Raw genomic sequence first — 27,987 nt, forward strand, 5'->3', positions numbered from 1 at the left:
GTTGTGATCCTGGCTGTGTGTGTTTGTTTTGTCTTGTCTCTCAGAAGTGGGGAACTCACGGCGTGTTTGTTCTCGACGTGCATCTGGGTGAAGCGCAGGTAGCCAACCGGAGCGAAGGCATCTGCCGAGTGGATGACTGTCTCCATCGCATCGCTGCACAGAGGAACACACGAGCGTGGAGGAAACTCACAAGATTCACTGTCCAAAAGTTTTGAGAGGTGGGGTAAACTTCATAGACAGGCAAACTATACCCACTGTACAAGACCATCTTTTCTCATCTGAAGGACTAATTTCTTTCTGAATTATTACAAATACATGATAGATTCTTTTTTTTTCCATGACAATAAAACACAGATGTACATATCTGCTTATGTGAATTTTATTCTACTTAGTATTTTATCCTTTTTGATAAGAAGACAAATTGCATGATGTCAACCTTATTATTTAACCGTATATATTCCACATTTTCTTCGAGATTGTTTCCTTCTTCTTCTAACCCTGACCCTAACCCTCTTATGTGATTATTTAATTGTACTCAGTTGACTTCTACTTACATCACTATTTTCTTCTTGAAAAGAGGACAGTCAAGGGTGAAGGTCTCATACTCTCCACCTTCACCACATATATGGACGCCGTATTTTTCGGATAGCTACACCGCAAAGAAATAATGACAAAACATTGTAGCCTTGGAACTATTAAAGAACATTGGGAATAACTCTACTCTCAATAAACAACTAATTAAAAAAGGTAATTATTTATTTCCGAAAGGCCCAAATATTTACACTGAGATGAAATGGAGACTGTTAAATGTAGTTTTTTTTAAAAGTTAATTAATTGCTTCCAATGACCAATTACCTGTCTCAGATAAGGCTGCATGTCTGCCAACGGTTTCCCCAAGTGTTTGTCTGGATCCAGGCCTGGTAACAATGAAACAGATAAACAGACATCACACACACGCCACAATATACAAACACACACACACAGATGGAAACTTGCACGTGGAGGGAAAAGATGGAACACACCCTTTGTACACAATGAGAGAGAGAGAGAGAGAGAGAGAGAGAGAGAGAGAGAGAGAGAGAGAGAGAGAGAGAGAGAGAGAGAGAGAGAGAGAGAGAGAGAGAGAGAGAGAGAATATACAATTGAAAGAGATCGTGAATACAAAAGAGAAACAGAGAGCGAGAGAGTGAGACAGATTTGATCAACATCAACAAAGTACACACGTAAACGTGCATGCCAGATCTATTTGTTTGACTCTGCGAGTCGTGTACACAGATCTCTCCGGGTGAGGGGAAGAGTTTTGGGTCTGCGGCCAAAGCCTGCCTCATCATGTTTCCCTCTTTGAGAACGTTATCATTGGGAAATGGATCATGTTTATTTACCTTCTCCCCTTGCCACCTCCTGCCCAGAAGTGGTGTGGAAGGGACTCGGAGGCCTGGGAAGAGAACAGCAGCCGTGGAAAAGGGAAGGGTGACGCAGGGTCTTTTACCCGTTGGTTCCACCCATGCACTTTATCGCTCAATCTTTGACATATTCCATGTCCTTGATTCTCCAAATTGTTCCTGTGTAATTCCCCATGAAATCCGATTCAAACACCTTTTTCGGCCACGCGGTCAATTACAGGATCAAATTAATCATAAGGTGAGATCCTTTTGCCCTGACAACCCCAAAGGTCAATGTGTCATCCCTGGTTGTCCCATGTGGAAGTAGGCATGGGAGGGAGGCATGAGTGTGGGGGTGGATGGGTCTGGATGGAAGAAAGAGTGGTGACAGTTTAACTCTGTGCATGACAGGCGGTCTACATCTCAGACCAAGCAGTGCCACCACCCCTCTCTCCTGCTCGCTGTAGAACCCAGTGATCCAGGGGGAGGGGAGTTAGGGGAGAAAGGGAGAGGGAGAGAGAGAGAGTGGGTGGGTGGAGAAAAAGGGTGGAGATGATGGGGTGAATAAAGAAGAAGAAAAAGAAGCCCTTACTCTCTTCCCAGGGGAACTATGGTCTTTAATTAGTGTGAGAATATCTAATCTCGACATTGTCTCATCTTAACCCTGCCTCAAAGGTAATGAGGAGAGGAAGAGAGGGAGAGAGGGAGAGAGAGATAGAGCGACAGAGAGAGAGAGAGTGAGAGAGAGAGAGAGAGGGAGAGCGCAAAAGAGGGTAGGGGATGAGAGCATTAAAATTCCATCCTATTTAAATAGCCCCTTTAATTAGTCATGCCTTTTAACACATTTTAATGATTGGCTTCAAATTGCTAGGGGATGTCGCCTTTTCTTTAATGTGTTCATTAACTTTCCTTCTCTTAAATAATACATGCTACATGATTTGATATTTACGGGCGGGATGATAGAACTACATGTGATGGAAGCCCGTCGGTGAAAATGACGTAGAAGTGCCATTCAAACGATGGAATCTGTCCCCAGGAACACTTAACACTTGTTCGAGTGTCTCCTAATTGACGTCCTTGATTGACTAAAAAGGTTAACACAACTGTTGTGGAGATGGAGATAGGTGCAATGAATCCACTTGGGACCACCGTCGTTTTAAAAGAAGAAAGAGACTTCCCGACCAACAACCCATATAAGTCTCCTCCAAATCTAGCTGCATTAATTTGCATGAACTTCCCATCGCCGTCTCCTTTTCGACCTGTTTAACAACTTGACCTAAACCCAATTACCTAACCTCATTATGCAACATTAAACCCAAATAAGCCCACTAGAAGTGGCCATTAGTCTGCCAATCGAGACAGCAAAGACCACACTTTGGCGGAGAGAATAGCGTCATTTAGGAAGACCAAGAGGAATGGCTGTCCTTTAAAAAAGGCTCTTTTTATCCTGTGTTGTTCTATAAAACCGCCATTAAAAGGTGGTGAACTTTTAAAACAAGGCTCATGTAATGAGAAAGTACATCTCGCTTTACTGCCTTATCATAAGTTGTTGGGCTTATCAAGGAATGAAGTTTAGTCTAGAAGGCGTTTAAGAATTGTTGTATCTCTTGTTTTGTGGAAAAGGCATTTATTTAAAAAAAATCAAAGTGCAAAAATGTAGGAAAATACAATTGCTGCATTGTAAAGATAAAAGAACTACAACTGAATAATAAGCCTGAGTCTGTTGAAAGAACAACTCATTCATGAAATCCAAGGCTTTCAAAGATGAAAAGATGAACTCTGCAGTCTATTTTCCCCTTGTTGAAAGTCAATGGCAATTATTTGGCGGGCAAAGCCTTTGACTAATGCTTTTTAGCAAGCCTGATTGGCCCGTGCCTACCTTTAAAAGGTCGATTTATGTAAGCCAGCGGCGGCAGGCAGCCCATTCAATTGAAAGTAGATCTGAATTTTCCCAGGCTCTGATATATACACTGAGCCTAATGCTAAATTAGAAGCTGGAGGAGATTTGAGATATTGTAGAGTCGAGTATCATCGACATAAAGGGGCTGTCTTTAGATCTTGCATGTCACGGAACACCTTTAATCCTCGCTTCTGAGAGAAAAGGCAGAGGAAATTGGATTCACGGTGGTTAACATTTCGGCTTTTAAATGCAAGAAATACACATTTCTCTGGTGGAAGGTGAGCTACATCAGACAAATGCTTGCAAAGACCTTTGGCAAAACAATAGTTGTTCAACATCACCCAATCTTAATCTCTTATAGAAAATAAAACAGCAGAAGTAAACTGTAAAGGATGGTGCATGCACACAAACAAAAGATTCTGAGAGGAAGCACTACTTTGGAAAACTTTAGATAACAAGAAGGTTCAATCCAATCTCCTATTTAACAGCATCTTGTAATACATTTAAAAAGTAGTTCAGGCTGAAAAAGTACTTAACTCACTGCATGATTTTCTAAAGCCTTGGGGGTCTTATCCCGAATTAAGCCACTCTTTCTAGATATTGTTATACAATAGCTTGTTATCAGTCACAACCAATTAAAGATTGCAAACCACAACTATTGGTAGTTAGTTCTATGGTTTGCACCTACAACTTTTCCTTTACAGTATAACTGTACTTACTGTATCTATTCAGTGGCACTTTCTGTAGAATTTTAAGTGCTCTGCATTGTGCTGACGATGTGTCATTAGGAACAACTTATCTCGTTGTATGTTCACATCTCCAGAGAACTAATCTGATTGGTGAGTACTGAACAAAAGATGAGCCATAACTAAGGTCTTGAAATAATATGAAAACAAGTCTGCCATTATTGTAGGAGTCCTGATTTGAAACAGATTGCATTAAGACGGCTTCAATTTAATTTGTGACCATTTACACATTCATACCCAGACACTGATGGGGAAACTGCAATCATTTCACCTAATTGAATTTCCTTCCGATAACAGAAAAGTTGTCTGCAGCAGTATAATCACATCAAATCGTATGGTATATGGCCAGCCTAAAGGGAATAATTGAAAGGGAATAGAATAATATTTCCAATGAATAATATGGGTAGTAGGTCAAAAATAATACCATAGAATCCATAATATTTAAAAGGTGTGCAATAACAAAGTGCAGTTAAAAAACTGTTAGTTCAATAAAAAAAATAGCAGAACCAATTAATTGATTTTCTAGGATGAGCTAAATGAGGATATATATTGCGGAAAAACGTATAAATGATCATAGCTTCTACCATTTGTTCATTTCATCATTAACCCTTGAACTAACTTGATGACTGTTCAAAGACATTAATGTTGGCTGGGAATGGGCCAAGGTGAGGGTTAACAGAACGAATAGGTATGATGGATGTCTAGGAAAAAAACCTAGGAAACAATCCATCTATTGTGTATCGCTTTGAACCAAAAACAGGGTTTGGCTAGTGGACAATCAATGGCACTTTGTCCTAATGCTATTCTTAACATTCATGAATACCAGCACCCAACAAACAAATAAATAAATAATAGTAATACAGATTAAACATTATTTGTATGTTTGTGTTGTCCTTGATGATGTAAAAAAAAAAACGGCAACGTTGATTTATAATGTTCTCTATAATTACTAAATTAAAACGCAATTAACCCGCACTCTGGGCAGGAGGCTGAAAAGAGAATGTGACCTGAGCCAAGGTTACCCTGTAGCACCTCAAGCTACTAATTCATCACTGCTGCCACTGTCTTTCTTTGCTTTGTTTGGATTGCCACAGAGCTTCACTACAATACCAGTTAACAATAGAGACCAGAACATTACTGTCAGGTGTACATTTTAATAACAGGTCTTTAAAATTAGTTGAAAGACAACTGGAAGGAAAAGCGTATTGTTCGGTCAGGACTTTTCCTTGTTTAGTATGCAGTCATTTACCGCACAATTATTTATGCAGTGAGTATTTGCATACATTTCGGTCTATAATATATATGGCTTTGGCAACGACTGTATTATGACTTTAGTCTTTATTCATTCTGCTGTAACACACAATGCACTTAGACTAAAAACATAACATTACAGGTATGCATGTGCATACACAAAGGTTGTCAAAACTGCGAAATACATTGTACGTGATGTTAATTGTATTACTAGCGTGCGTTCAGTTTCAGACGATTAGCATGGCGGTGGTTAGAACGCTGTACGAAGGCAATACAAATACATGTACCAACGCAACAACCTCTCCCGCCGTACACAAAGGGGAGCGTTTGCGCAGAGTGGAAAAGATCACGCAGTGATAAAGGGCTTCCGACGGATCAGCCTTGATTCCACACACGCCAATTATATATGTAGCTAAGGACCAATTAACTGCTGGAGGAGACACTGAACCTGCAACCCCGCAGCCACCTGCGCTAATCAATCAATTAACTAATTACATGAATATTTAACGGTCCCGTTTGGAATCGCCAATTACCATGCTTGTAAATGATGTATAATGACGAGATAATGCCGAAAAAACGAATCCCTGGTTGTTCAGGATGTTTTGGTATTTTCTCTCTTATGTCTGCATCTATCCCGCCAATTAGAGGTGACTTCTGACATCCTGATGCGATCAACCTTTTCAGGAAAAGTTCAGACGTCACAACAAATGCATTTCCGCATCTTCAAAGACTGGAATTTTCCCTATCTCTGTGTGGGTTTAAGGTTGCCATTGTTATTAAAAACGAATGCTACAAGAGAATTCACTTCGAAGATAATCCCGCGTTTGGACAGCTGTCTTTTCACTCTACGGATTTGTCATCTTAAAATAACCATTTTCTTTTATTTCTTGATCCGTTCACCATTAATTTCCATCCCTCCTCTTAAGTCGGTAACGAAGGAATACTAAGCTCCTCTAGACTAGTTCTTGCAAACAAGAAACCCATATTACTCAGTCCAAACACCACAGGATATCATGAGCTACTTTGGCTGCCATTTCAGATGTGGCTTTAACCTTTGCCCTGCAAGACTTGTTCTTTATCTCCCACTGAGGTCCGTGCAAGTAAATCCTTCCAAATCTCTCCCTCTCGCTTTCTCACAAAAAAACACGTACACACACACACACACACACACACACACACACACACACACACACACACACACACACACACACACACACACACACACACACACACACACACACACACACACACACACACACCTAAGGCCTAGGGGTACGCCCCTCTGTCAGCCAATCTCCCCAAAACAGCACACCTCACTGCTCAGACCTGCTCCCGCCAAAGCTGCAATTATGTGAGTGGTGCCTAAAGTGCCCTGGGCTCCTGCAACCCTATTCACTTCTCTGCTTTCTAATTACCCCCCGCCTCGGGATAGGTGAGGAGTCAGGGTGATAAGATCTTTCTTACTCTACCTGTAGCCAAAACACATATTCAGACACACGCGCATGCACGTGCACTCTCACGCTCTCTCTCGCTCTCTCTCTCTCTCTCTTTCCCCCCCACACTGCAGAAGCCCTAGAGCTAGCTAAGATACACATTCCGGTACACCTGAGGTAATGCTCCTTTGTAATTGTAATATGGGGGCGGGGGAATTGCAGAATATGTGCGTTCTGGGGATTTTTGTCTGTGTTTAGTGATGTTTTTTTACAACAAGAAGTCACAGGGTTCATTGAGCGCCTCATTTTAAGACCAGACAGTTGACGGTTAAAATAAAAGGGTCAACCAAATTGGCTAATTACCTTTTTCTAATTGACCATCACTTCAATGGGTTTAGGGCATTCCAATTAGAGTCATATATGTCATAGATCATAGTCATAGATGTCAACCGCTGATATGGGACCAATGTACAAAGAAAAAAAATAATAATTTAAAACATTGGTCTCAAGCAAACTTTTAAGAAACAAACCATGACAAGGCCTTGGGCAAACTTTTGATAATCATCTTGCCATTCATTAAACCATCAAAAAATAAATCTGACAGATACAGTGCAAAGGATTAATGGGTGGTGGCCCATCCCAAGCATTCCTTTGTGTAGCACGTATCTCGTTCATCTCATCTGCGGTGTTGACAGACATGCAGACAATCCTGAATTTGTTCCGCGGGTCACCGGTCTCGCCGAGACCTCTCCTTAACAGGTTGCAACCAAAGGCGACAACAAGCACTTAAGGAGCGCGTAAACAGTGTCTGCATCGTGATCTATCGCCACGCGCGGTTTGAAAATGAAAAAAGAAAGACTCTTTTGTGGCTGTAATCATCATTTATCACCGCCATGGTCAAAGGAAATCCGTACCCCCAGTCAAGTAGATACAGGTTAGAAATACCCCCACCGTGTACCCACAAAAAGAAGGAAAGAAAAACTCTCTCTCTACTCTTCTGTTATTCTGTAATCCAATCCCTCTGTCCTCAGGCTCCAAAACAGGTAGGTAGACAGAGTAGATGACAGCCCCATTAACCTCACCCCTGAGTGCCAGAGAGACACACAGAAAAAGAAGCAGATGAATAAGAAGGTAAATGAGATGTATTAGATTTTAATCTGCACTTCACGGACCACAAAGGTGGAGTTATGCACGAGCCGGAGTACAGAATGCTGTTTCGAGACAATGGCTATACGCGCCGCGCTTATTGACAGGTTTCATTAGAGGTGAAATCACTCCCAATCCACGCAATGCATTTTCAAACTGACTATGCATTACCCCCCTCCCCACTCCCCCCATCAACCCCCCCGCACCCCCTTTCAGACGCCGACAGTTACCTCCTCCTCCTCTCTCTTTGCCTCTTATCTTTTCATATTGTTCTCTGGCTGAATGCTTTCGCCGTTGGCACAGGTCTCAGCGTCACCGCTAAGCCTTAGATTAATGATTCGGGCATTACTTTCCCTCTCGCGCCTCTGATTACAAACAGCACCGCGACCTCCCCCCCCCCCTCCCTCCTATCTCTCTCGCTTACCCCCACAGTCTCTCGGCCCTTTCATCAACGAAGAAGAAAGTCGGTCTTACCGTGGCAGGATTTTGTTCCTCTTTTTGGCCATGAAAAGGACAGGGATTAAGTAACCAAACGTTAAGAGTACAAGAAGGGGACGTTTGGGGCAACTGCAACCCACGCACCGCCACTGTCCCGAGAAACAAGATGGACGACGGTTTGCATAAGGGATAGATTTTGGTATCTGTGTCTTTTTGTAGTCCGAATAGTATTGACCGATAACGTTTGAGTTTTGGTTGAATGCACCCAAACTGTCCGTATGGAGGGAAACAATCTTGAAAACCCAGTGGCTATCATCTGATGACGATTTAGCTTTAGATAAGCTTTGATATCTGGTAATAGAGATAAGCCGAAATGCGGTCTGGATCTGAAACATCTACCAAAAATACTGATGGTTGTGTATTCTGTGCAGGAACGTCACACTCTGTAATTGTGAAAGAATCCTGTTGTAGACGTCATCTATCAACTACAATTCCATTCTTGCGGCTCAAGTTGCTAATCGGACTGTAAAACAATAACCGGCTCATGGAAGTCGCAGTCTTGGCCCCGGATATCTGTTATCCGGCTACACAAGAACACCCAGAAATATCAGCCGTGGTCCCCAGCGGTAAATCGTCGTTGCACAATAGCTGATGGTTTGTGAGATTGGTGTGGGAGCGACACGAACTCACCGAACGCGGCAACTTTGATGAGAATGGCGTGGAGGCCGGTGGAGATCATGTCGGACAGCAGAGAGTCCTGGTCGCGGCGCCACAGGTAGGCCAGGGGCGTCAGGCCCAGACGCAGACACCTGCGGAAGGACGGCAGCATGGGACATAAGAGTTGACGTATGTTTGTATGTATGTTTGAGTATCTTTCAGGGCCAGGGTAGTCTGGTGATGGGAAGAAGGTTCCAAGTCCCAGCTGAAATGTTCTGAGTTCAATCCCCAATGTCCACGGAACACCTGTATACAAACCTTGAGAGACTCATAACCTCTACCTGCTCCTAAATGACCTGTAGCTATAAATAAACACAGTGGGTTTGGACTCAAGCGTGTGATTATATGACTCAAAAGTAATCAGTTGTGGTCACAGTGATTGACGCGTCAACTGTTGGCTCTAAAACTTTCGCCACTTGTGGGCAGGCCGGCCCTTTGATAGTGCCACAGACCACACTCCCACCCACGACTATTGTCTGAGAAAAGGCAAAGGAGTAATTATCCTGAGAAGGCACCATTTTAAGCTTTACTTGTCTGGCGCATTAACGTGTGTCAAACACGCACATACGCGTGTGCACGGGCACACCGGTCCGTGCAGGTAACCAGAGTCGCAAAAGGTCAGAGGCTGAGGAGACGCCTCGAGGTGTGTGTGTGTGTGTGTGTGTGTGTGTGTGTGTGTGTGTGTGTGTGTGTGTGTGTGTGTGTGTGTGTGTGTGTGTGTGTGTGTGTGTGTGTGTGTGCGTGTGTGTGTGTCTGGGTGTGTGTGTGTGTGTCTGGGGTGGGTAAGTGGAAACAAAGGTTGATTGACAGCAGGATTTGTTCATAAGCAGAGAGCTCTGCGGTTCTGTTGGAAATATAAGACAAGAGACACTTGTGCTACCACGCTTCAAATTGCAGTGGTTGGTCTCGAAGGTCGAGAATGAGGAAGAACAATGACTTAAAAGGGAATGAGAAGAAGAGTGAAAAAAAAACACACACAGCTCTTATAATAGGTGCGCCAAACACTAGCCCTGTTGCAGAGCTGCATTATTGTAAAGCAAAACAATTGCATTCCTTGGAGGATTATCATTGACATTAATGGCAATAATAACACGCAGAGGTATACGTTTTGAATGTCTTTTTTGAATCATTTTAAGTTAGAATATTTGAGTGACACAATGGGTCTTATCATGGCCCTTTTTTTGGGTTGATTATCTTTGTATATCATCATTTGTAAATAATTATGTATTGAGATACATTCATAGAGAAGGTGTGTGTGTGTGTGTGTGTGTGTGTGTGTGTGTGTGTGTGTGTGTGTGTGTGTGTGTGTGTGTGTGTGTGTGTGTGTGTGTGTGTGTGTGTGTGTGTGTGTGTGTGTTTGTGTCATACTTACACATTTTCCACACGGACCCTCTGGTAGTCGGACAGAATGGCCCCTACAGACACTGCCTCCACAGCCTCTTTTTCCTGTCAGGACAAGCAGAGGAAACAGGGGAAGAGCCTTTCTTCAAACACTGTTCCACTGTCATTCAACCATGGAGACGAATAAAGGAGACGAGAGATGCATCAATCATCATCCATCAATGCAACGCACCCGTTTGCTGTAAACAATATGGCAAGGTGCAAAAAAAAGAGGAAACATTTCAATATTACATGGTGACAACAAGTCCATTATCACATTGTCAGGAAGTAAACATCAAAGAAACAGAGTGTGTGGACAGGCCTCCAAGTTAAACTGATATGCCCTGGACATTAAAAAGGATATGGAATTTCTACGTGTGATTCTGTGTGTGCAGGTGCGTGTGGTTACTTTTTTCAGTTGACATTAAAAGATCTTGCATTCAGAACGTCTGTAAATGTATCCATGAGGGGCATTGTGTGTTATAAATATATAAAACACAAATATAAATAATAATAATAATAATAATAATAATAATAATAATAATAATAATAATAATAATAATAATAATAATAATAAGCATTAAGATAAACTCGTTGTGATACACCATCACATTTAGGAGATTGTATAACAGAGAAACAAAATTTTGATAAACGACTGCATTATATTCCGTCATGGTTGAATTACTGATATAAAAACAACGACACATGAACATAACTCACACACACACACACACACACACACACACACACACACACACACACACACACACACACACACACACACACACACACACACACACACACACACACACACACACACACACACCTGCGGCTTCATTAGAACATAACACGGGTTGTAATTAGAATGAGAGGCCAGGGTAGAGGCGGCATGGGGATGCACCGGTCTTTCACTAAATTACCTTGTAGCCATTATCAATTTCCCAGCCTACTGGTCCTCAAGATATCCCCCTCCCAGCTCCCCGCCCCCCCCCCCGCCATGGCCCCTGTGGTCCCTTCTTGCAATTTCTCTCTGCCTGATAAACATGCTGATTAAAGCGTACAGCGTGTAAACCTTTGATACTTTCCTAAATGAAATCCGTGCCCTGCCTGGGGCTTTTGTGCTGCGCTACGATGGGCCTGACACACAGATACACACATGCACACATGCACGCACACTCACACACACACATAAATATGGAAAAAAATTCACACACTGCCCCAGCGACGCGCAGCTAATCAGATAAAGGTGTGTGTGTATGTGTGTGTATGTGTGTGTATGTGTGTGCGTGCGCGTGCTTGTGTTTGTAGTAGCCACAAAGCATCCTCGAGGCACGGTATGAGACTTGGACAGCGTCCAAAAATGTACAGTTGGAGACGCACACACATGTATATTGTACACAGAGACAAAGAAAAAAACTTGACCTACAATTCGACTTTTGACATGAAGATAAACACAACAGATTTAAGCATTGACTTGGGAATTCCTTACTCGTATATATTGTGACCTAAAATCGAGCATATTTTGTAGTCAAAATCAATACAGTGACTGCAACTGAACCAGACTGTCAACATTAACGCAGAAAAGAGCTACAACTGATTCAAGCAAGTACTTTAAGGTACAGAATCACAATATAAACTCTATTCCAATACGATGATCATGCGCATCCTCAAACACATTGCCACTTCCTAAAGAGGCAAATTAGGAGTGAGAGATATTGTTGAAGTGGAGAAAGATCTAAATAGAAATGAAATAAGGGGAAAACGAAGAGACAATAGGACAACAACAAAAAGAGGAATGTTTGCGAACGTGGGAGGAGTATAACAGCAACCATTGCTAGCCATAGTCTTGCTCTCATTTCTACCTTGTTCTGTCCATTTCTCTCTCAGCATACTGTGGTGCTTATCGGACGAGGCCTCAGAGGTTTCGAGCCCCACCAAAAGTGTGTTTTCCTTTTTCCTTCTTTCTCTCCCCACTCTCACCACAGATACAATTATCACACAGACGGTAAATACCCTGGACCGATCCTCCCTACGATAACAAGAGGTTAGCTTTCGCAGCACGCACTACTTGTTTTCCAATGGAGGGGCTAACTGCTAAAGCCGTTTCACTGAGAGGGACTCGTAGAGAGGCCCCGGAGAAAGGGAAGGTTATTTTTGGATATGATTTTGTTATGGTTGCCATTACGACTATCATCGGGAGACAGGGAGGAATGAGGAGCTTGCTAATGCTGCGCAAGACAAACTGAGACAATTTGATTGTGTGAATTCTAGACATACTTTCCGTCTACTGTGGGAAAAGCGTGTGAAGTAATTTAAAGTAGGATGGGGGGGGGGGGGGGGGGGGGGGGGAGATGGGGGGATGGGGGGGGATGAGGAAGGGATGCATAAATCTGTGTGAATGCGTACCTGCAACCATGTGTACTCATGGCGTTGTAAAAAAAATACAAACTTAGACTTTAAGCTAGTTGAAATATTTATCCAAATGCTTTACGGTCTGAATATTTGAAAAGGCTAAGAGGCGGCTTATGAACCACAGTATAATGTTCGATAAAATCTTTATGAGCGCTATCTGGCCCAAGTGGTGTTTTGACTGTGTTAGGGGGGGGATCTGGGTGAGGAGCAATGGCAACGATAACATAAATCAAGGCAGAAGGTCACCAGGACTACGCCAACCCACAAACCACATCTCTCGTCTTCATGACTGCTGGCATGGGATCCCAGTAAAAATGAAACACAGAGAAACGTCCATCTTTTCCCTGTGATCTTGAGTCCGTTTTCCCCCCCAGGTTGAACCCCTTTGCGAACCCCTCAACGGATTTTAGGATAGGATCAGCTGTTCCAGGTACCACAAGGGTTCTGGGTTAATGGATGCCCACCCAGCAGGACTAAATCCTGGCCTAAAGTGCAAGGCAACCACGGACCCCCACCACCACCACCACCACCACCAGCAGCCTCCCAGCCCCCAAAGGAGCCCCGTCCCAGGCAGACTAAACAAAGGCCGGGTCCAGCCCCTCGCAGTCTCCCCTCTCCCACATAGACAGCCCAGCTATTAACGAGGATGTATAGCCCAGAGCAGAGCAGGCGCTCAGTCCCCCCAGCTCTGTCCATCAGGGTACTTAGCCCCATGCAGTCATTAACTTCTGTTACTAATTGTCAAATTCATTAAACTAATCCTTCCCCCCGCATGCCGGAGTCTCCTGTGGAAATGGATGAAGCGGGTTGAGTTATTAAGATGTCAGCGACGGGGAAGATTAAGGCCGGCGGACATGCTCTACAAAGAAACGACACGGCCATTAAACTCTATTCCAAGGTAGCGCATAGTGCGTGATATATTTTAATTATATATATATATATATACATGCGTCTTGCTGGTGGGGTTGAGGGGGAGTGTAGTTTAAATGTATTTGCAGCCGGAGACGCGCCCCCCCCCCCTCGGTCAAGATTTGTGTTTCTTGCCCTGGAGATACGAACGCGGAAATCACGAGAGAACAAAAGCGTCTCTTGCGTGCGACTGTGACTATTAGATCAACTCAACTCGGGGGTTTTAGAGACAATTACGCCTCACACTGTCTGGGTAATATCCAACAGACAAAGCCATTAACGGCAACCAGGGCAATTAGAAACCCATAAAATATTAAAAATTCAATATTCATATTCACGTTGAATACATCAGAGGCCTCATTAGACCTCTCTCAATGGCTGTCACAATGAAGTCTTAATTATACACCCTAACAATGCAGGGCGACGTTTTGGAGAAGAAAGAAATAAAAAAAAAAAAACAGTACCGCTCCCACTCCATCCAATTCTTATTACCTACTTCTGCTGCAGCGGCTGACCTGAACGCCACGGGATAACGCAAAGAGAGCCAGATCGTCTCCTCCACATTATAAAGTCAACCCTTTTTATACATCTAATCCGAAGTTGTTGACATGGTTTCCATCACATTATTGCCCTTCCTGTGTATATGGCATGCCTGAGCGTGATGGCGGGGGAAGGCAGCGCTGAGAAATTAATTAAAGTGCTCTGAATGACAGTTTGCTCAAGGGCATCGCGGGGTAAAAGTCACGCTCTCTTCATGGCCGCTGTTGTTGTTTTCCTCGTCATATCCACACCTCTTTTAAGCCCCCCCCCCCCCACCCCCCACCGTTCTAACATACCCTCTCTCCCTCTCAGTTCTCTCCATCCCCTCTTCATCCCTCTCTCCCATCAAGAGAGTGGCTGGACGCGACGTGGTTTTAAAGTCGCCTCTGCATTACATCTGCTCAGGGCGTGCCATAATCTAATAGCATTGTTCTCTCCCTCTCTCCCCCTCCCCCCATCTCTCTCTCTCTCTCGCTCTCTCTTACTCTCTCAACGGTGTATACATGCGGGGGATTGGCAGACCTTGATGTAATGGTACATGTTGATGTGGTGGAAGTGCCGAGAACGTTCCCCCCCACCCCCCTGGGGGGGTCAAGCAATTGTGTGTAATGTAACGGGGAGCATGTTGTAGGGGGTGTCCTGACTTCCCCTCCCTCCAAAACCTGCCATGAAGCTTAGGGTGATGGCTGGATGAAACACTGGATATTAATGTTCGATCACCCCTCCCCCCCCCCAAACCCCATTCACCCGACCGCCCCCGTTACCGTTGTTCCAGATCTCAGTGCGGACAAATGTATTTCAAGGTTCAGGACGGTTCACCCAGAGGGACCCTGGATGAGAGTGGCTCCTACTTTAGAAACAACAAGAAGATTGTTGTTTTCTTCGAATCTTTCCACAACTCGATCCCTACAAAATTTTCGCAAAGCCGTCAACTTGAAGCAGCTGTCGAATGACGGGTTGTTCTTCTTCGGAATTTCGAGTACCGGCTGGAGTGATGACTCACCGGGCATCACTCCGCAACCGCATGGAGAGTGAGTGGGAGGTGGGGAACCAACGAGAACAAACAAACTCTTCGCCAAGACCTTCTGCTTTGAAAACATACAAAATGTCCAGACCGGTTCCTGAGATGACACAACTTTGAGTGAATCAGAGATTGGTGAGAGAGAGAGAGAGAGAGAGAGAGAGAGAGAGAGAGAGAGAGAGAGAGAGAGAGAAAAGAGAGAGAGAGAGAGAGAGAGAGAGAGAGAGAGAAGGATGGTGAAATCTGCTCTCCTCAGCTGGGAACTAGGACCTCCACGCAAGTGTGAGGAGATGTAGGAGAGGTAGCTACAATAGTCCCAATTGCCTCATCAACACGTTTCAAGTCATGACGTCCGTGAAGTCTGAGAATCTTGACAAGTGACGAGATTACTTGGTACCGTTGCGGGCAGGACTCCAGTGAGCGAGGGAGGAAAAAGCAGGGAGGTTGGAGATTCTTCATCCATCACCAGACTCTTACTGTTGATGGGCATGAGAATATAAAGCTTTGATGTTTTTTTTAAATAGACACACATAAAGCATACCATGCACGCACATCCACACACAGACGAACACACTCTGGCTGTGGTGTGGACAGTGATGCCTTTGCAGTGATAGAGGAGGCCTACAGGGCATCGGGGCATGGGCATAAACATGCCAGGCCATGCAGCTGGAAAACCTAGAAATTCATCAGTGTTAGAAAAAGAGGGGAGATTAACGTTTCACGAGCGTCCTCCTCCCTGATATATATGGTTACACAAACATAGGTCCAGTCATCAGGGCAAGGAGAGGGGAGGAGAGAGAGGGAGGCCAAGGCAAGCACAAAGCCATGGTTTGAGCCGGGCCAAGGACAAGGAGGCTTTCCATATCAACAGGAATGGAAAACTCAATGCTGGGAAGCAGCAGGGAGACATAGGGAGGTCTATCAATGTGTGTTCATGAATACCAGCAATTCAGGCAGAAGGCAATATTTATTGCTTGGCCCATGAAAAAAAGACATCCACCCCCATTCCCGCATAAAAGAAGGACTGTTTCTACTTTTAACAGATTATCAATTGCTCCTTTAAGGCTCAGAGGATTAACGGCTTAAAGGTTTTTTAAGTTGACATTAATAGTTGCGTTTTGTAGTCATTATATTGGCGAGGCGTTTGAATGAATCAAGGGATTTTCAAAGTTCAATTTCCACCGAGAATAAGACTGATACTGACCTGTATCATAATTTCAAAGTCTATAACAAGTCCATCCATGCTTGGCGAAGAGGATTTCCCAATAAGGAAAAGTGTGCGGGGGAAAGTAAACATAAGTTGTAGACCACAACGAAAGCCACCATTTTCAGTAGATTGAAAAAATACATATGATCCACGTAAAACCACTGTTTAAAAAACAAACGCACATACTCGACCCCCCCTCTCCCCCCCCCCCCCCCCCCCCCCCACACACACACACACACACACACACACACACACACACACACACACACACACACACACACACACACACACACACACACACACACACAACGCGCTCACACAAAACACACAGTCAGGCACAAAACGACATGAGAACGTACACTAAGAAATGTAAATGTTTTCCCGGTGAGGTCAGGATCGAGACTCTCAGCATTTCTGGGCTCTCCAGTGTTTCATTCTCCAAAGACCAAACAGACAGCCCCCCCTCTGCCCCAAAAAAAGCCCTCTTTCTTCCCCCAGCCCCCCTCCCCTCACGGCCTGTCCAGGGAGACTGGAGGGAAATATAGTGGCAATGATTTTACACTCCCTCCAGACTCCAGACAGTGTTTTTCTACGGCCGGTTATGACTTTAGCTGCAGGAGGTGATGGGGGGCCCTACCACAAATATTTCTCAAAGGGAACGCGCTACAATACAGAGCATAAAAGAGCCTCTTAATTTCAGAGTAGATGGGCCGAGGGCGCTGACTGATTTAGAGCGGTCTTTTATCCTTCTGGTCGGAGGGGAACAGTGATGCAGTATTGGGCCAGGCTGATGGGGAGCCGGGTCACTCTGTGGGGGTTGGGAGGTCAGCAGTGGAACCCAGGGGTGCTAAGAGGTTGCTTTTACATCTCGTGGATAAGCTTGTTTGAGACAACAGTAGGTTAGATCTTATTATTTTTTTATGTACTTACTTTACACTTACTTCGGTTTATTCTGTTGATTCAGGAAAGTATAACCATAAATATTCAAAGATGTAATAAGAAGATGGAGAAACTATATTAATGAGTTATTGGAATGCCAATCCTGAAGAGTTTTCGGTTAATAGATGTATTTTAAGTCACAATCCAACGAGTTAACACAATGGTGATTAACCTATTTATCACTGATGAAAGCACTTGAATATTCAGTTCTATGAATTTTACAAGCTGGGTGTCGATGGCTGTACCGTTCCCAAGATCTATGGGAACAACTAAAGCATATTGCCAAAAGTGTTGCCAATGAGACGAAACGTAAATCTTTTAGATTGCCATTTATTATCATTTTCATTATTGAAGATAGAATTAATAATGAATATATAAGCATGAAAAATAGGCAGCATATTCAAAAGAGGAATAAGCTAATTTAATTAGCCGGGCTGGGTATCCACATAATTGACATAAATCTAACTTTATTTCATTTATTTTATTTCAGATGTATTTATTCGATTTCCTTGCACTCTAGCACAATGACATCAAACCGATCATGCAACGGGAAGGTGATTCTAGCAAAACACAATCAACAGCTTTCCATTAAAGGTAACGGTGGCTATATGCAACATAAGCCGATTGCTCAAATCACCAAGACCCAGACAGATTCTTCCAGCATCAAAAAGATGAAAATAAAAAAAGGAAAAAACATTTTCTTTATTGCAACAATGTTCAACCAAGCAATTTTACTGGCTCATGCCCTTGGCGAGGCTAGATAATGCTATCTGCCTCCATCATCGCTAAACAAGATTGAGCAAAGTACATTAAGCAGAAAAATGCAAACAAATTACAAAGGCTTGGGGCTAGGGCTCTTTATCTAATGTTTGTGGGGGAATTGTTAGAGTCAGTTAAAGGGAAATGGGGCCTGCGTCTAATAGATCCTGTCCCGCCACTTCCACACAGCGGAGAACAATGTACAGCGCCATTATCTCCGCACTAATGCTATCCTTCCTCATGTACAAAACAAGCCCCGCCAACCCAGGCCCACCGCCACCGACCCGACCAACATAAATACGAGCCGTGGCAGACCAAAGGAAAAGACAACAATGGCTATCACGCAGGCAGACAGACAGACAGACTGACGCTCACACACGCGCGCACACGCACCGACACACACACACACCGACGGTTTTATAGAACTAAACATTCGGCGTCAAATCCTACAAGAAAAACGATCCAAAGTTTTTTTTCTTTTTGGCCGAACCATTCTAATCTATTGCCTCGAAAATAGGTCTTTGCAACAGATCTTAATGATATCTTAGATGACTCTTAGCACTATAAGAGCGTCAACAACAAGCTTACATTACCTTTGCTATCGATCGGCTTGCCTAACAGTCACTGTGACCCCCAGAGGTCATGATTTATGTATTAAGCATGCTTTTTAAAGAAATCCATTTTTCCCTTTAAACCCCCAATGTACGTCTAATTCGGCACCATGCCGGTAATCAAAGAAGGGTTGTGTGTTTGATTTTTCACCCTCCTCCCTCCTCCTTTCCTTCTCTCCTTCCTTTCTTCACACCCCTGCTCAGCGACCTGTCTCCCAACACCTCCACTCTCTCTAATCAATAGTGTGATGCTCCTTGTTCGGTCCTGAGAACTCCTCTCGTCTGTCTGCCTCCTCCTCCTCTCTAGGCCTCTGTTTATATCCCCAATAGACCGCGCTATCCCGCCTCTCTCTCCCCTCACAGTGGGGGTCCCCCTCCATGAAAACACCTCCACCTACAACAACGCCAGGCTCAAGAAGGTTCCAGGTAGTGTGACATCAACCAAAATGGAGGGGTGCTGATGTGTGGAGGAGGAGGAGGAGGAGGAGGAGGAGGAGGAGGAGGAGGAGAAGAAAGGAAAGAGAAGAGGTGAAACAGAGAATTTAAGAAAAAAGGAAACGTTTGAACTTGTGGACTAACTGACCAACCTCAGAGGGCCCCATTTTAGTCTACTGTAGTCGATAACAGAAAAGAGGGAGAGGGCCGATGATAAGTGGGGAGGGGTGTGTGTGTGTGTGTGTGTGTGTGTGTGTGTGTGTGTGTGTGTGTGTGTGTGTGTGTGTGTGTGTGTGTGTGTGTGTGTGTTTGAGTGTGCGTGTTTCAGGAAGAGGCATTATCTCAATAAAAAAACAAGGCATTTAAACACACAATAAAAAGGGAATACTGTCATCTATATAGGCCAAGGGAACGAAGTGTGCCTCATCCGTTTCCCTCTCCGGAGTAAAGAATACATAAAAAAATGGCTTCATAAAAAGGGTCGAGGTTGCTGAGTGTCTATTGACCCCAGATATAATTCACTGAAGAAAATAATGCATTTCAAAGACCAATGGTTTTCAGGAAAGCTTGGATAAATTACACGAGAGGAAATGTGATTTGAGCGTAACATTTTCATCTAGCTTCAGAGCCCGGTCGCAGTCTGACAGAAATGTCACGGTGCTGCTAATTAGCGCTTGTACAAAATGTGTTTGCATGGATATCATCTATTGTCATCTTATCGTTCTAATGATCTCTTAAATGGCTTTGTCTTCATTCATCCTCATCATCGTCTTTATCAGACAATAAAGTTTGCTTCTCCAAACCACAATCTTTTAAAAAAACTACTATGTGACAATATCCACCAATTATGGCTCCGTCCCTGCTATGATCATCCATAACAATCCTTGCTATAGATAATCAAACTGATGCTCACACTAAGATTGAGGGTGATTTATTTATTTTATGTTCAATTTTGTATATTTTTAGAATGTGCAGGGATGCCAACTCAGAGGGGCTTTCATACTCTCGTGGTTTGGGTGTTGAAAAGATTCTTCTCGTCTATCTTACAAAATATATATAACTAAGTCACTTTGGATAAACCTTACATAAATACAGGATGACATGGAAAACCGTTAACCACGGTGTAGTTTTGCAGCTGGGATTGACAGAGATTTGATATGGGGACAGAGAAAGACAAGGGAATGAGCTCCCTCCTGTACAGTGTTGAAAGGCAGAGAACCAGGAGAAAAAAATTAAGAAAAAGAGGAAGAGAGGGAGAGAAAGAGAGATAAAGGGGGGGGGGGGGGGTCAGGAAGTAGGAGTTGGGTTGGGGGGGGGGGGGGAAGGAGAGGTGACCACTGCTACAACACTGTGTGCACGCACCCCCGGAAAGAGATAGGCCTGTTATCATGTAACAGAGACCCTGCTGACCTGACCTTCATCACACACACACACGTACACGCACACACACGCACACACACCGACAGGGTCACCAGGCATAAAGAGCCACTGTGTTGGGTCACAGAACACAGAGATAGAGGGAGACGGAGAGAGGGACAGAGAGGGGTGGATGGGGGAACGGGGGGCGGAGGACTTGAGGGATGTGAGATGACTAATATGAGGGGTTCTGCAGGCCTGCAGGGAGACTGGCGTTACAGCCAGGGGTGACTGACACTGCAGATCTATATCACGCATCAAGGCAGATTACAGCAGAGAGAGAAGCAGAGAGGAGCTTTGGCCATGCGGACACACTACTGACACACGGCAAAGGTATCCTTCCCATGTTTAAAATAAAATACCCTACTATGGCTGCTGGATGTGGACTGATTCTATTAAATTGCTATTTCGCTATTATTTCACTGACTGAGCACATTCATTGCATAATGCATAAAATAACTTGAAATGTGGCACCAATGAGTAAAAAATGTGTAATATAATTGTGCAATATGAATATGAACATTAACACAATAAATATTTTGTCATAAAGAAGATCCATCTCCACAGTTCGGCTGCATTCTTTTCGATATTCTTGGTAAACTAAATCCAAAACAAAAGCGATTTCTCATCCTCATCATCTCTTTGCCGCTGACTAAACTGTTATTTCAACTGCTCAAAGGGCCGGTTCAAAGATCAGAACCTCTCAGGATGGGACAGGGTATGCTATGTCTCGCGTGTCTCTCAGGTTACACTTCAAAGGACCAAGCCAGTGATGAGAGTGAGGGGCCAATGATAGGGCCACAATGTCACTCTGTCATTACCGCTACGGCGAGAGAGGGGGACGGACGGATGGATTATCTTTTTTCCGATCATAATTGCTCAACGTTTTTCTCTATTTCTCTTTTTTACAATGGTTGGGGGGAGGGGGTGGGGAGAGATTATCTTTCTTTGAAACCTTTGTGTTGCTCCAAAACATTTGATTTGGAGATGAACCGTGAGGGGAGATGAGGAAGTTTGTCATTTTGGGAATCACCCATAGATGGCACTGTTGACTCATGTAAGAAGCCTGTTGTCAAACTGGGAAAGTTGGAACGCAAGCATATCAACTGAAACTCATCAACTTTACAGCAAGGGGGGAAATGCTTTCATCTATGTTCAAGTGTCATTTGCCAAATATAATCTTCTAATTAATTTCAACTGCTAGAAAGTGCTTTCAAAATATCACACTTTCTAAACAGAGCTGTTTTTTTCCCCTCTGTGCTGAAACTGTTCTTTTCCAGTGCGGTTGGTTTAAAAGCTAATTATCAGAAGAGGTTGTTTTTAACATGTCTCTACGTCTCTCATCCTCCATTTCCCCTGCAACAATCAACACACTACAAGGGGAATTAATACCAGCTCAGTTTTATCAAAGGGAGATGTGGACGCAAGGTTGAAAAGTGTTAAACCTAAATATAAGTATTGCCAACCTGTAACTTATTGAGAAGAGATGTAATTTGCTTGTATAGAGGAGTGTGCGTTGTGTTTACTGGCCCTGGTGAGTAATCTTCCTCCTCATTAATAAAAAAAATATTCAAACATTGTATAATGAGCTCATCAACGAGAGGGACACTCTGAACCCAAAGTAACATGAGAAGCGTTTGAAAGTACGAGGTCAGAAAGTTTATGTTTTCTTTTTAATTTTCTTTGCCACAAAGAAAGAGAGAGAGAATCAGAAAGTGTAGGCGACAGCAAGAGGGAGAGAAAGAAGAAAAGTGAAGAAGTGAGTGGGAAAAAAAAGAGAGAAAGAGAGAGAGAAAGCAAGGGAGAAAAGAAGGCAAGAGAGAGAGAGCGAGAGAAAGACAGACAGAGAGAGAGAGAAAGAGAGAGGGAGTCGTAGAGAGAGGAAGCCAGTTGTTTATCGTGGAGGTTTGTTTATGACGATGAGAGAGGTAAAACAGAGCGAGGACTGTTGGTCTGTTGGCCCCTGTGGGCCCCGTGGGACCCTTGATGCCCTGCCCTTTGGCCTTCAGAAGAGCAAGGTCACACCAGAGAGGCCCTGGAAATGGGAAATTAGCGGCCTTCTCTGCAATCAGAGGAGCCAGCTCTGACCACTGAGCACAGAGCCGGCCCGATGCATCGCGACGCCGACAGAATGTAAAATAGGACCTATTCACATTTACGTCACACACACACAACTTTGAACATGGACGTTTTTTTTCGACAGTACCAACCACTGTGGTGGTGTGTGTACACGCTCAGAGGCAAATAAGTGCCTTCTCACGTAGGGGGTCTCTCACGTGCGGGTACACTGTGTGCAGCGCCGGAGATCTGGATGGAAGATGACAAAGGGAGAGAGGATGTGAGAGAGAGGGTGAGGATAAGCCCTCAGGCAGGCTGACTGGCCCTCGCCACTCAGGCCAGTGTGTGCGCCGTGGACACGTCGAGGGGTAGAGGGGGGGGGGCCCACAGAGGAGCCCAAGGCCTTGAAACAACCCGCCACACGTACAGACCTGGGGAGGGAAGGGCCGACGCTGCTCCAAACCCCCATCTACCACATGTCAAGCAAACTCCAATCTCCACCAACAATGCCGTAACAAGGTCCTTGGAACAAGGGGTCTATGGGGGTAGGGGGGTGGATGGGGGGGGGGGTTAAGTTTGGATCAAACCACTACAACCCCAGCCATCTGTTTGGCCTGACAGCAGTAAGATCAGTGTGTGTGTGTGTGTGTGTGTGTGTGTGTGTGTGTGTGTGTGTGTGTGTGTGTGTGTGTGTGTGTGTGTGTGTGTGTGTGTGTGTGTGTGTGTGTGTGTGTGTGTGTCCAGGTATAGCTTCCTCACGGCTGCAGGTAGGCCGTGCAGGCGGTGGGTTTAGTGCGCAAACCTGAAGAACAAAACCAGACAGAGACGGACGACCTCCTAGCACCAGATTATACCACTGGGGCCACATGCATAATTTGGCAACCAAATGAATGTTTTTTTTTTCTGGCAATAGGGGGGTATTTGATGAAATATTCATTTGGCAATTATTTTCCACATTTGATCTTCTGTCACCCAAAGAAAAAGAAATAATAAAACCGTATTCCGCAAATGGAGTTTATGAAGGGCACTTTTAAAGGGCATACAATTTTAACTAACTGATTTAACATTGACACACAGTGTTCACATATTGCGCTGAAAAAGGGCACTCGTTCGTCTTTGAAAGTGAAACTTGAAAAACATTTAATGAGACAAACTAAGCGCAATGGTAGGGCCTTGCGTTCTCCTGGGGAGAGGTGGATGGGTGGGTGGTGGCGGTGGGGCAGGTTGCACCCTACATTAGGCACTCTGTTTGGCTGGTTTTACTGCAGGGTCAAGACCCAGCCACACAAGGCCAGCCTCCCTGACAAAATCCTGGTGGGCTAAGTGATTCAGAATCCACAGAGAAATGCCTGCGAAGCATCTCAACCCTGTGACATGTGTCATGTAGCCATGGCGGGATAAAAGCTTTAGTACTCTGCTACCTTGTTCGTCCCCCCCCAACCACACCAACCCATATACACACACACACACACACACACACACACACACACACACACACACACACACACACACACACACACACACACACACACACACACACACACACACACACACACACACACACACACACACACACAACCATGTCATTAATAGCCAAAATAGACATGATACCGTTCGTTTTTTGCCACTAAGAAGATCACTGAAGTATTAATGCGTGCTTAGGCCAACAGCTTTCATGTTTGAGAAATAATATATTACAACATCCTTAAATATATAATCATTGTCTTTACTATGATGTGCGATCCCTTGTATTTACACAAAGATTTACAATAAATAAATGTCTGTGCTAATTTAATATTGCGAGCTTTATCCTCTGCCAACGGTTATTTAGAATATAAGGAATTGTATTCACACTAGACAATATGGAAGAATGTGTATTCAAAATCATTATTGACAAATAATGTATTACATTACATATCACAAGATCAAATTATGACAATCATTGAGCTTTTGGTATGGCAAGGTTAGGTAACGTAAGATATGGCATGATATGGTACGGTAAAAGGTAAGTTCCACTAATATACTCAGGAATTCTCAGGACATGCAGCAAAGCAAACTTTAAGAATCGCCTGATAAAATAATCGTCATGCGACTCATGCCATCAATTTAACTGATTAATTCCCAAATCAATAAGCCTTCTCTTATAGCGAGCTGTGAACACTGGCATACCTTGACCAGGTGCAGCAGCTGAAATAGGTCCTCCACTTCATCTCCCTCTGTCTGGCTGTAGTCCCTACCGATGGCCAGGCTGGAGCCCTGGATGGTGTGTCTGTACAGGGGCAGATCCATGGCCTCCGAATACAGGTCTATGGCCTGGTGACCCACTGTCTGGTACATGTAGCTGTCCAACTCATCTAAAAGAGGAAGGAAGAGAACATGGTCTTGGTCTATACGGCTTTATAACATTGATTTGGATGCAACTTGTTTGTTATGTAGTCAATGCCTTTAGTGGTGGACACATCGCTTGACACCAATGCCGAAAGGTTCTGAGACCAACCAAACTGTCCAATGCGTACCTGTCGTAGGCATCCTAAGGCAAGACTCCTCACCCCTACCTGCTCCTCAATCACACCTAATTACATTTTACTGTCAGATGCCTCGAATGATAGCTAAATGATGATTTTATCGAAAAGATGCGAAGAAGATTTCCATTTCAGTCTCTATGACGATGGCAGTAATTGTAGGTGTGTTTTTGGACTACACTTCCATGGCTTCCCAGAGAACCATATAGTTCTGCCTGTGTGACGTCAGTCCGTAGGCCCCTTTGTCACACCAGACACCAGTACCCATTTACACAAAAAGGGAATGTCTTCTGAGGCGGAACTCAGATAAGCCTTATTGTTTACTGAATAAAAAGTAATGGTATGTACGTGCTCATTCATTGTCTACCCTTCGGCAAACTTATTCCAGTCGCTATAATATAATATATGGATAGCAATTTAGCTAATGGGCAAATTAGTTAGCTAAATTGTAACGTTACAAGTAGTGTTCCCATAACAAGCGGTGACATCAAGACAGTTGGTTCAGCCATAACGAGCGACGGTTTACACACCACGCCACGCCACACCACACAGAATAGCTCTGTCTTCTTCTCTTTGGCGGAATAACCACTGCTTGGGGATGGAAAACGTGTAACTACCTGTGCGCTTCCTTGTGATCCACAGACACTCAGTTGGGCACATTCATAATGCTTCAAATGCAACTGCTTTAATCGATGGGCTATAGGCCCATTTATTATTGTGTTACCTAATTTAGTGATTGAAATTGACTTAAAAGTACAATATTGAAAATTGACATTGAGAGTTTAAAAAGCACACAATATTGGAGAAAGTTGTCTCCGCCCTAGGCTTGTGTTCGTTCAGCTTGAGTACACTTAACGAACATGAGCGTAAGGTCGAGCAAAAAATTACATCTTGGGACCGGAGTAGATATTCTATTTTGACAATGACAATCGACGACAAGTCCTATACGGTAAATTGATAAAGTAATGTACACGTTTACATATTATTCATTGTTTGCAGATTATTTACCAGCTCACGCGGCATCCATCCCGAGATCCTTCTGGGCTCTCCATCTATCTAATGCAACTCAAAGATTGATCTATGTTTCAGCTCGAATCTGGTGATTTAACTTTTTCGAACCAAAGGACAACACATTTGTTGGTTTGCGATTGAAAATCTGTATGTTGTTCAGTTTTTAATAAGTTAAACTTTGTTTTCTTCAGGTTGTGTTATCTGGCCACCCCATCTGTTAGCAGGTGTTATCTAGTTCCCCTTTGTTAACCTTTTCCCTGAGGTTGACCGGTCACAAAGACCAGTTCACTGTGAAACAATATTCTGGGCTCTGGGCTCTGGAGAGAGGACACGGTTGAAGCATTCATTATATCTATCGATATATATATAGATAGATATAATGATATCTGTACTTACAACTATCATCTGTTCCAGACGCAATACCCCATGTAGTAATTGCCAGGACAATTGCATGCACGCTGTGATTGTGTGACAATATGTTTCATAATAACCCATTGTATTGAGAATATCCCAATACATAATGACTCCCTATTCGGTTAGCCAAATATGTAAGAAATATTTCAGAAACGTTGTCACCTTAATGTACTTTTGAGAATGATTAATACAAAACGGTCTTCCATGTTACTTTATTTACAATTTTGCAGGAGCAGGGATTCCGCAGGACTAGTAGGCACCGGTGCAGCTGGCTGGCCCATTTAAAGCCTCGCTTATCCCAGTGAACAAGAAAACATCAGCTGCTGGTCTCACCTGTGTTAGCGGGACGCAGATTTGCCAGTGCTACAATCTCGTGACCCGAGGCGACACACTGCATCATGTTGTAGCAGCTGTCCTTGCCCCCGCTGAAACACAACACGTGGTTTACAATTAAATCGTGGCGTCTGGGTGTTTGCGATGCAGAAACGGGGTTTTGTATTGTGTATGTTGTATTAACAATGCTATATTTGCATAATTCATTTTGATTGCAATAGGTGTACTTGAAGATGTAGTGGTACATTCGTGGTCTATGTGGTTCTCCTGACTAGCCAACAATTCATTGACAACCCATTGTATTAAGGTTGTGTACAGTTAAGTAACGTTAGTTACCGAAGGACAGCATGTTTTATCATTTTATAAATGTTAGGTTGTATGACTATGACTGCAATGTCTAATGTCATCTGTCTAACGGGACTACATAAAATACACAATACATTCATATAGATAAATCACGTTAAGCATTGCATTATCATCCTACCGGCTATATGTAAATGAATCATTCTCAACAGGAGTGAGGTAGTAACATATCTCAGTTACCTTATAAGCGCGACAACCTTCATCTTCTTTGGTTTATAATCAAAAAACAAACGACTATTCTGTGTGTGTCTTTATTAAAATGCGGTACAAATTTACAACAGCTCATAAATATGAAAAACAACACAGATATCAAATGTAACACGGCATGTAAACAAACACACGTGAAAACTACACTTCCGGGTTGATCGAAGGACCTTCTGAAATAAACGAGTCGGCTTCTACCATGCCTGAAAGAAAATGTGTTCCACAGCATCGCGATGATTTTTGCTCTCTCGTCCGGCGCGCGCTCTCTCTCTCTCTCTCTCTCTCTCTCTCTCTCTCTCTCTCTCTCTCTCTCTCTCTCTCTCTCTCTCTCTCCCACTATCACATTCAAACACACGAATAGGTTAACTTAATAGTTGCAATAATCACATTTAGCTTGATTGTTGTAGATTAAAGTAAAGACAGAACAGGCAGCCTATCAG

General features: G+C 43.7%; 1 protein-coding gene across 1 annotated transcript in view; it reads right to left on the reverse strand.

Moving 5' to 3' along the window:
- The window catches only part of dph6 (diphthamine biosynthesis 6), a 48,628-nt gene extending 20,923 nt beyond the window's left edge, over positions 1-27,705 (reverse strand). The window contains exons 1-8 of the mRNA XM_056589751.1: positions 27,524-27,705; positions 26,981-27,072; positions 24,870-25,054; positions 10,386-10,459; positions 8,987-9,105; positions 856-917; positions 555-649; positions 1-153 (exon numbers count right to left, since the gene is read on the reverse strand). The exon at positions 1-153 is cut by the window's left edge and continues 39 nt beyond it. Of these exons, the coding sequence (XP_056445726.1) occupies positions 1-153; positions 555-649; positions 856-917; positions 8,987-9,105; positions 10,386-10,459; positions 24,870-25,054; positions 26,981-27,072; positions 27,524-27,546 (803 nt within the window). The 5' untranslated portion in view covers positions 27,547-27,705. The remainder of the gene's footprint in view (positions 154-554; positions 650-855; positions 918-8,986; positions 9,106-10,385; positions 10,460-24,869; positions 25,055-26,980; positions 27,073-27,523) is intronic.
- Positions 27,706-27,987: the final 282 nt, after the last annotated feature.

The sequence above is a fragment of the Gadus chalcogrammus genome, chromosome 5 (genome assembly GCF_026213295.1).
Source record: "Gadus chalcogrammus isolate NIFS_2021 chromosome 5, NIFS_Gcha_1.0, whole genome shotgun sequence".
Lineage (NCBI taxonomy): Eukaryota > Metazoa > Chordata > Actinopteri > Gadiformes > Gadidae > Gadus > Gadus chalcogrammus.